At 51.0% G+C, this 10,414-nt stretch overlaps 1 protein-coding gene across 2 annotated transcripts; it reads left to right on the top strand.

Annotated features, from left to right (window-relative positions):
• The first annotated feature begins 6,628 nt into the window (after positions 1–6,628).
• Positions 6,629–9,891, top strand: LOC112891720. 2 transcript variants are annotated; one of them, XM_025958658.1, is made up of 2 exons: positions 6,629–7,108; positions 8,796–9,891. In XM_025958658.1, exons 1-2 carry the CDS (start codon positions 6,852–6,854, stop codon positions 9,706–9,708), a joined length of 1,170 nt encoding a protein of 389 aa, XP_025814443.1. In that variant the 5' UTR covers positions 6,629–6,851; the 3' UTR covers positions 9,709–9,891. The 2 variants fall into 2 exon arrangements, with proteins under 2 accessions (XP_025814443.1, XP_025814444.1); XM_025958659.1 differs by having other exon boundaries at positions 6,966–7,181.
• The last annotated feature ends 523 nt before the right edge of the window (positions 9,892–10,414 follow it).

Below are 10,414 nucleotides of genomic sequence, written 5' to 3'. Positions count from 1 at the left end.
GATCACTAGCGAAGATGCTAGTCGGAACGGGCTTCTTGTCGGATGCCATTTTCGCTAGCGTGTCGGCCGCTTTGTTGAGCCGTCTCGTGATATGATTGAGCTCGAGGCCGTCAAACCTGTCCTCTAGTTGGCGGACCTCTTGGCAGTATGCGGCCATCTTGGCACTAAGGCAGCTTGATTCTTTCATGACCTGATTGACAACAAGCTGCTAGTCGCCTCGGATTTTGGGCCGTCGGATGCCCAGCTTGATGGTGATACGTAGGCCGTTGATGAGCGCCTCATACTCAGCCACGTTATTAGAGGGAGGAAAATGAATACAAATCACATACCTCATGCGTACACTGAGGGGAGAGACGAAGACAAGCCCGCGCTAGCACCTTTCTTCATCAACGACCCATAAAAGTACATCATCCAGTACACCTCGTCGGTGACCGCTGGTGGCATTTGGATCTTGATCCATTCCGTGAAGAAGTCAGCTAGCGCCTAGGATTTTATGGTCATCCGGGGGGCGTACGAAATCTCCTGGCCCATCAATTCGAGTGCCCACTTCACGATCCTCCTGGTGGCGTCCTGGTTCCGAACGACCTCGCCGAGAGGGAAGGATGTGACCGCCGTCACCGGATGCGACTTGAAGTAATGGCGTAGCTTCCTTTTAGTGATTAGGATGGCGTACAGGAGCTTCTGGATTTTGGGGTGTCGAGTCTTGGTATCCATCAAGACCTCGCTAACGAAATACACGGGGTGGTGCACCTTGAGGGCGTGTCCCTCTTCCTCCTGCTCCACGACCAGGGCATCGTGGTGGCCACGATGTAGAGCAGGAGTGGCTCCCCGTCGGTCGGTGGAACCAGAACTAGGGCCTTCGTCAAGAGCTCTTTGAGTCTGTCGAGTGCCTCCTGAGCCTCAGATGTCCACACAAATCGATCGGTCTTCTTCAAAAGTCGGTAAAGGGGGAGGCTGCGCTTGCCGAGGCGTGAGATGAAACGAGACAACGCCGTGAGGCACCCAATGAACCGTTGGACCCCCTTTAGGTTCTGAATTGGACCCATCCTCATGATGGCTGTGATCTTCTCTAGGTTGGCCTCGATGCTGCGCTCGGAGATGATGAATCCAAGCAGCATACCCCTCGGGGCCTCAAAAATACATTTCTCGGGGTTGAGTTTGATGTCGTTCGCTTGGAGCCTGGCGAAGGTCTGCTTAAGGTCGGCCACAAGCTGGTCGGCCTATTTGGATTTGACCATGATGTAATCTACGTAAGCCTCAATGGTCCGCCTGATGAGATCCCCAAAACACTTGATCATACAATGTTGGTATGTAGCCCCCGCATTCTTCAGACCGAATGACATCGTGACGTAGCAATATGATCCTAAGGGGGTGATGAAAGAGGTCGCGAGCTGGTCAGATTCTTTCATCATGACTTGATGGTACCCGGAGTACGCATCAAGGAAGTAGAGGGTTTCACACCCCGAGGTCGAGTCAACCGCCTGGTCTATGCGCGGTAGAGGAAACAGATCCTTTGGGCACGCCTTATTGAGGGGTTTGTAGTCAACACATATCCTTCCTTTCCCGCTCTTCTTTCGTACAAGAACAGGATTGGCTAACCATTCGGGGCTTCACAGTCTCCTCGCTAATGGCCCTACACTTTTCCTTGTCAAAGCAGCATATGCGCTGTTTAACTGGCTTGGAACCAGGCCTGATATTCAAGCCATGCGCGGTGACTTCCCTCGGAATGCCCAGCATGTCCGAAGGCTTCCACGCAAAGATGTCTTTGTTGGCGTGAAGGAAGTCGACCAGCGCGCTTTCCTATTTGGGGGAGAGCGTGGTGCCGATGCGCACCTTCTTGTCCCCAGAGTTGTTGGGGTCGATGAGGATCTCCTTGACGCCCTCCGTGGGCTCAACGGATCCGGCGGTTCGCTTGGAGTCGGGCGCCTCCTTCGCAGTTTCCTCCCTGATGACTGCGAGTTCCTCGAAGGCAATGACCACCGAGGCAAGCTCGCAGCTTTCCACCTCACACTGGTAGGCATGCTGGAAAGAGGCACCGATAGTGATGACCCCACATGGGCCCGAGATCTTGAGCTTGAGGTATGTGTAGTTGGGGATGGCCATGAACTTTGTGTAGCACGGCCGCCCCAAGATGGCGTGGTAGGACCCATGAAATCCGACCATCTCAAAGGTGAGGGTCTCCGTCCTGTAGTTGGTCGGATCCCCGAATGTTACAGGTAGGTTGATTTTCCCAAGCGGTATCGCGTGCTTCCCCAGCACGATACCGTGGAATGGCACTTCGAACGGTCGGATGCGCGACCGGTCCATGCCCATGGCATCCAAGGTCTCGGCGTACATGATGTTGAGGCCGCTACCCCTGTCCATCAATACCTTGGTGAGGCACTTCGTGCTAACGATCGGATCGACCACAAACGGGCACGTCCCTGGCTTCGAAATGTTGCTCGAGTGGTCGGATCGATCGAAAGTGATAGCAGACTCCGACCACCGGAGAAATGAAGGCGTAGCCGATTCAGCCGCGTAGACCTCCCGGCGCGTGAGCTTCTGGCGGTGCCTAGACTCATAGGCCGTCGGCCCACCAAATATCATGAGGCAGCCATCAGTAGTGGGGAAACCGTCATCCTTCCCCTCGGCATCGCCCTCCCCTGATTTGGGTTTCTTTTTCTGCTCTCCCTTCTTGGAGCCCCCTGGCAGGTTCTTGTTCACAAGGGCGCAGTCCTTGTACAGGTGTTTAATGGGGAAGGCGTGGTTCGGGCATGGCTTCTTGAGCATTTTCTCGAAGTGATTGGGAGTTTCCCCAGCGGCCGCCTTACCACCCTTTCGGTCGGGAGCGGCCATGAGGGAACCCCCGTTGTTCCTCTTGTTCTTCTTCTTCCCCCGGACGGTTTGAGGCGCCCCCGCTGGTGCTCTTGTCCCGCTTCACCTTGCCCTTGGCATGGTAGAAGGTCGCCCCGACTGCCTCCTCACCCGAGGCGTGGCTTGTTGCGATGTCAAGGAGTTCCTTAGTGGTCCGCGGGCTCTTGCATCCCAACTCATGGACCAGGGACTCACAGGTGGTCCCTGACAAGAACGCCCTGATAGCATTAGCATCGGCGACGTTGGGCAATACGTTGCACTCCCTAGAGAAGCACCGGATGTACTCGCAGAGAGTCTCTCCCAGCTTTTGTCGGCAGTTCTTGAGATCCCATGGGTTTCCAGAGCGTTCGTAGGTGCCCTAGAAATTCCCCACGAATATCTCCTTTAGATCCGACCAGTTCTGGATCCGATCAGAGGGGAGATGTTCGAGCCACGTTCGCACCTAGTCGGCAAGGAACACTGGTAGGTTGCGGATGATGAAGTAGTCACTGTTTGCTCCTCCGGCCTAGCAAGCGATCCAGTGATCCTCGAGCCACATGCCAGGGTTCGTCTCCCTAGCATACTTCGTGATGTTCGCCGGGGGGCGGTATCGTGGCGGATCGGGGCTCGGGCTTTGGTCCTCGGCGCTGTTGTGGCATCCATTGCGGTGAGTTTGATACACTCGGCTCAGTTCTACCTGCTTGTCTTCAAGCCCGCGCTTCTAGGTATTGAGGGTGTGGCATGCGTCGCGGTCGGCACTGAGGCGCCCCCGAACGGGGGCGTTAATGGGCCCTTCTCCCCCGCGTGGGGCTTGGTGGACGAACATGTCCCTGACACCCCGGGGATGGGTGCTGACTCACCGAGAGAACAAGCTCTCCGCCTGCTGTTGCACCGCACGCTCAAGGAGCGTGCGCAGCTTGTTGTGGGTGCGGCGCCCCTCGCACGTCGCGGGTTCTAGGATCCCTTCGAGGAGAGCCATTGCAGTAGCGACATTCTGGCTTGCCCGAGCGAAGAGTGGAGGGATGTTGTCATCCTCGAGGATCCTTCGGTTTACGTCGCGGGCAACGACACGTGCGCGTCTGCCATCCCCGCGGCGTCCGATCTCTCGCTCGAGTTTGGCATGCTCCTGCTCCAGTTGGAGGCATGCCTCCACGAGCACTTTTTGCCATTCCCGCAGCTGCTCTAGCAGCATGCGCGGTGGGGCTTGGCTTCTCTCCCGGATTCCGGTGTCGGAGCTGTTCGGGGGAGTGATTCCATCATGGGTACTCTCGATGAGCCCTTTAGAATGGTCCGCCATGAAGCACTCCAGCGAGGGGTGATGGCTTCCCCCGCTAGAGTCAGAGTCGGAGATCGCCTCCAACTCCCCCGTGAGAAGGTCATGGAAGGATTCCAAGACGTAGTCCATCATCCCCATGAACTCGCCGTCCATGGGGAACGAACCAAAGCGCAGCACTACGAGGCGATGTGCATCCTCTGCTGCGTTGCGCAAACCAAACGGGAATGCCGTCGGGACACTCCCGGCCATGATCTTCGGGGAGAGCGGTTCTCCTCCGGAGAGCTGCACCGTGACGTTGGCGAGCGAGAAGAAAACGCTTACGCAAGTCCTCTTGGGTCGGTCGGGGACCCAGGAAGGTGTGGAGCTGATGCCCCAACCTCTAATCGAGATCGGAGCCAGCCGCCCTCGGAGGCGCGATCCTCCGGGGTGTGCAGCCACAACCCCTCGAAAGCCTCGATGACGGGGTCGAGGTCGGTGGCATGAGTGGGTCGGACCGAAACATGAACCTACCCCAGCCCTTCCTCCGCAGTGACGATGAAGTCCAGGCTCCCAAAACGCATGATCGCGTCCGGGGCCCATCCTCCGGCGTGGTTGGCCATCCGCAGCCTGGTGGAATCGACGAGACGCGCAAAAGGCCCCTACCTGGTGCGCTAACTGTCGGTGTTTCGGATCGCCGACTAGTAATTTGTGTTTGCACGTCTAGCTTGGATGGTGTGCAAAGAAGACACAAGGGTTTATACTGGTTCAGGCAGAATGTCCCTACGTCAAGTTCGAGAGCTGCTCATGTTCTTGCACCTGTTTACAGTAGGGATTACAAACGATCGAGAGAGGAATGAGCTTCCAAGTCTCTAGTGGCAAAGTGTTCGTTGGAGTGTCTAGAATTCTCCCCCTGCAGGGGGCCTCCCCTTCCCTTTTATAGGTCAAGGGGAAGAGGTTGGATACAAGCAAGAGAGGGAGGGAGAAGAGAAAGAGAGATTAGAAGAAAAAGAGGGTCCCCGGGATCCCGCTGCTCCCCTCCCTGCGCGTGGGCCCTGTTGGCCCTGATGATGATGATGATGGGGGCATCCCTGCGCTGCTCCCTGGCGTGACGGGCGATGTGCGTTCCAACAAGACAAGCAGCACGAGCCCCTAGCGTGTCTGGTGGCACGATCCCCGTCATGGTGGACGACGCGCGCTCCGACAAGATGGGCAGCATGAGCCCCGGCGTGTTTTGCGTTTTAAGCCACGGCATGGCGGGTGGCGGGTGGGGGGGAGCTCGCCGTTATGGCCTGTCCCCTCGAGGGTCACGTTGAGACGTGCCCTCGCTTATCCTCGCGCTAGAGGTTTTGACCTCCGACACGACACTTCACTCCCATGGGACCCCGAGGGCCCCACGTCTCTGATGCGGGTACGGCCGAGTCCGTGCCCTCGGGTTCGGGCAAGGCGGAGCTTAACTCCCAGGGTCAGGTGAGGCCAATCCTGCGGCCTCGGGGTCAGGCAAGGCAGAGCCCTCCCCATACGGGTCGAGCGAGGCCGGTACCATACTCTTGGGGTCGGGCGAGGCGGCTCGTGCCCCACGTCTGGGGCTGCTTATTAGGTCGTCGATGTCCCTTCAACCGCCGGGCCGCCTGTGGCCATGTCACGGCCCAGTTAAGCCAACCTGCATGGTTAGGGGAGCTAATCCGCGGTTAGTCCCCCAGTATCATATTTTAGGGTACCTGTGATATTCGCCCGTCAGCATGCGAAAATAAGATTAACATAAAAATAGTCATTTACTCAAGTAAACAATACTGAAAATGCTGGTGCTACATATCTTAGTATGCATCGCTTAGTGTTTGAAACTATACCAACATGGCCTTATGGTACAAGGTGATATTTTCTTATTAGCTTTATCACAGGATTTTTGGAGTTGCATAGATGGTCTTGGATAGAGTCAATGGAATTTCGTAGTTAAACATTTCGGACATAAATGTCAGAAATACTATAGTTTTTCCTAGCAGTGTCTTATTCATTGCAATTTTTTTATTGAATTTCTTTTGACACCGTTGAGTTGATTTTTTGTGTGTGTCATGTTTGGAGGTTGTGCCGTTACTATTGCCTCAAGGTACAATCATGAAGATTTTGGAAAAGGAGGCATGCCGTTTTAGAAAATGAAGTTTTGATATATGCCTTGATCAATGAGCATGGATTCTGGATTGTTGGATCAGAAATGGGCAGATCCTCTGTGGTTCAATTGACAAGCTTAGTAATAAAATATAAGTTCAAAAAATTGATCTCTTGAATTTTTTCATGTGCTTTTTCTTTTTAGTTCTTCAAAGTTAATACTTGTGTATTGGTTCAAAATAGCATATTGCTATATTGTAATGCTTGATGATCATAAAACACTATATTTTTTATGCTCCTTTTATCTTGATAAGATAGAAACATTTTCAGCTCACCTAGCCACGCACTGCTATAGACCTAGTTAAGAAATAAAATAAACCTAGCCCAACAAGTCAACAACCGCAGCTCTTTGGGAGTGTGGCCCATCATCCATCTCACACCTCTCTTCGGCTCGATCCAACTGTGGCCCGACTCCAGCGCCGCGCCACGCCGCGCCGCGCCGCGCCGCCCCGCCCCGCCGCCGCTTGCCCTCGGCTCCACCACCGCTACCCTCGCGGCCCCGCCTCGCCACTGGGGACGCGCAACGGCGCAAGCTCAGGGACGGCAAACCTGTTCGCGCTGCCAGAGGTAGGCGTGGAACATCTTCTGCACCGGCGGCGGTATGGGCAAGAAGAATAGCGGCGCCTCGACGCCGGCCAGGGCCGCCAACCAGGCCGTGTCGCTCCGCGAGGAGACCTCCGGGAGGACGCGCGTCGACGAGGCCTCCCTGCTGAGGGTCAAGCACCTTCAGCGGCTTGCGGCCTGGGCAGGCGCGGAGGCCGGGGTGGGCCCGGTCGGCGCGCTGCTGGGGCGCCGCCTCGCCGCGAGCGCCGAGGCCGCCGGAGTACCCCTCGGCGCCACCACTTTCCTTTGCCAGAGGTGGGAGTTGCTGCTACTGGTTACTACGCCTTATTCATCCTCTTAGCATGTTGTCTAGTCACCAGAATTACCCGTGTGTTTTCGCCTAATCTTCCTTCCTTTCCGACTGTTGTTGCATACTATAGTCAAAAACCAATTTGGTCTTTTTCCCGCGAATTAACTTGTACTGGCTGTTAAGCTTCTGTGAAAGTACAATGAGAAATGTATTGTTGTCAGACAAATTGCTGTTCTGCTAGTTAGTCTGTATATCTGTGCATATCTTCGACAATGTAAATGCTTTAGATCAATGATGATTCTTTTCTATCAAGTTGAAAACATAATGGAGGAACTACTGCCAAGTGCCATTCATAATAGATGGCAGTCAACATGCAGTTGGTAATTCTAATGAAAAATGTAGGCTCTATGCTAGGTTTTTCCCCTTGTTTAGATAACTCTAATGGGCATACAAACCATAACTGTTCTTGTAGGTTTTGCACCACAGAGACGTCCTGCTGACTGGCTGCTTTGTCAGAATATTGATCTTATTATTTATTACATATCTTGTTAATATCTCATGTTGACGTTTTTTATGTTTTGATTAGTGCAACATTTATATGCCAGTGAAGGGGTTGTATGTAGTTGTAAACAGCCAAACCAATATGTATGATTCACTTCTATGAAGAGTTAGCGAAGATTCTAATGTTGGTTGGAAATGATAAAAAGAACCCCTGTAATCATCACGTCTTTTAATTGGGTTATTGCAAAGTCTTGAACTTTATCTTTCTCAACATTTGGCTTTGCAAATAGAATTTTCTCAACTCTTATGTTCAGCTTAACTTTGTGCTAAACTCCACTCAATCACCTATAACAATTTCTGTTGACATACATCTGGATGAACAATTAATATATTTCAGCGATTTCAGTGATTTGCTCACAAATCCATATTCCATCGATAATGTTTCATGATAGCCATGTGGCATGTGCTGATAACCTCTGATTGGGTGGTCCAAATGTATGATTGATCATTAATAATTATAATCCTGCTGCTTATTAACACACTGCTTGCCAAGATGGTTCTTGGTCAATATTCATAATACCGTAGAAGCAAAAGGTTGCATTGGCCCTGGTGTTCTTCCTTGTGTCCTGTAACTAGTCAGCTGTGAGACAAACATGTGTCTGCACAAACCTCATTAGTTTACTACCAGCAAAGTAAAATGAAAATGTTGTGATGACAATAATGGTATATTCCTTTTCCATGTAGCATGAGCTGCTGATAATATTTTCATCTTGTTCAATAATTGCTTTTGAAATTCAGATCTATTACATGTGTAAATTATTTGTATCTAATAACTAGGAATCATTTCCTCTGCTAGAAGGAAACTGAAATAAAAATAATAAAACTATCCCAGATATGATGCAATACAATTACGTGTAGGTTAATGGCTAAGAATCCTTTCCTCTTTTAGAAGGAAACTGAAATAAAAATAATGAAACTATCCCAGATATGATGCAATACAATACTAGTGGCCAGGCCAGAATGATTCAGAAATTCCCAAGAATAGTGAAATTATCTGTACATTCTGGTAGACTGTGGTATTTGATTTAGATGATAGTCATGCTATTTTGATTGTTTCTATTTGGTAAGTTCTGGCTGTTGTTTCAGCTTACAGCCTTACACAGATCTGTAACAGATTTTCCAATATTGCAGGTGTGAGACAGTCTTAAAGCCAGGCTTCAACTGCACTGTCCGCATAAGGAACAAGAGAAACAAAACTAAGCGACGGAAGAAATCAAACTGCTGTCAGAACAGCGTTTCCTATGCATGCCATTTCTGTGGAGATCAGAATCTAATATTGGGTAGTGGGAAGGGTGTAGTTAAGAGCTTGTTACCATCAAGAGAGCATGCAACCATGGACTCATCCCGTGGAATTTGGAGAGGAAACAGTAGCAGCACAAGAACACGAGATATGAAAACAGTGCTTGAGCATTCTCAAGCAGCAAGTTTGCAAGTGGATTCGCCATCCGAGTTGAGACAGTCAACTTCAGAAAGGGGTGAACATGGGGAAAGATTAAAATGTAATCTCCCTCTTATAGATTCCAAAATGGAGGGAGTGGTCTTGTCAACGGCAAAGTCTGGTCATTTAGCAGCCTCTACTCCTGAAGAGGGTAGCATACAAGTAATAGAAAATACAAATGATGAGCACATGCATGAAACTGAGCCTATTTCTTGCGAGAATGTTAAAATATGTGAAGCCAATGCTACTTCCCAAGCAGAGCTTCCAGTTGCAGCGACATTTGTGACGCCTCAGAAGAAGAAACTTACGGAGGTGACTGGTACTAAACATTCGGCAGAACTGTTGAAGGCAGGATGTAAGACGGGCAAGAAAGGAGAGAATCCTGGCTCATTTACTGGCAACACCCTTTCAAGCTCAAGCAAGTCTGCCCCAAATGACTCACGGAAGAATTCAAAATGTGCATCGAGTGATTCTGCTCTGGTCTCCGGTAGTTCAAGGAAGCGGGCAAGGAAAGGGTGGACAACGCTGAAACAGATAGCAGAGAAGGATGAGCTCGAGAGGAAGGAGAGGATGGATAACTTTGTAATCCCCTTCTTCATGCCGTAAGCTGGGCGCGTTAGAGTTTTTGCCCACATTGTAGTGTTTCTTCATCGGTGGACCTGCTAAGAACGACAAAGTAATTTTGGCGTGGAAGCTATGTGTTTAGAATTTTAGATTTTGTATCGATTATGCGGGTGGGATAAAAGAAATATGAGGTTACCCAGAGTCTGATTCCAGCCAAAAGGGCAATTGTTTTTCTTGTGATGCCTGTGCGACTGGTTTTTCATTGCCGCGTGTGTTCACTCAAGGTGCACGCTAGGGTCCCAAAGCAAATCATACAGCGAAATCGATACACTTGACCATTTGATATAAAACAAACAGAGAAGGCTCAAGAGAGAACGGCAATCACCTTGTAGTGGCAGGACTGGGGAGGTAGCAACACAAGTCAAGACATGAGACGGAGCGCGAGGTTTCATAGCTTTGTTTCTTAAGCATGGCAAGTGGCTTGCCCTTGCTCAGCCGTTAAGCAATGCACATAGCCTGATTCTGAATTTCTGGCAAGAACGAGCAAGGTTACCACGAAACAGCATCCAGCCATCCAGGCAAAACAAAATGAACTGAATATATCTTTTGTAAATTGCAAAAACCGATCGGTCACTGCTGCTGCTGTACGTGTTCCTGAGTTGAGGACATGAAAAACGTCTATGGTTGCTTAATTTCAGAGGCATCACCGCAGACAGCCTTCACGCTTCTCGTGTCCGATGATTTGTGC

Source organism: Panicum hallii, chromosome 5, assembly GCF_002211085.1.
Source record: "Panicum hallii strain FIL2 chromosome 5, PHallii_v3.1, whole genome shotgun sequence".
Lineage (NCBI taxonomy): Eukaryota > Viridiplantae > Streptophyta > Magnoliopsida > Poales > Poaceae > Panicum > Panicum hallii.
The sequence above is the reverse complement of the archived record's forward strand: the minus strand, read 5'-3'. Positions and strand labels throughout refer to the sequence as shown.

Bases quoted from the DNA above. Each gene is read 5' to 3' on its own strand.
- LOC112891720 (XM_025958658.1), top strand. From the start codon at position 6,852: ATGGGCAAGAAGAATAGCGGCGCCTCGACGCCGGCCAGGGCCGCCAAC. The intron at 7,109-8,795 runs GTGGGAGTTGCT...CCAATATTGCAG, and splicing joins ACCACTTTCCTTTGCCAGAG to GTGTGAGACAGTCTTAAAGC.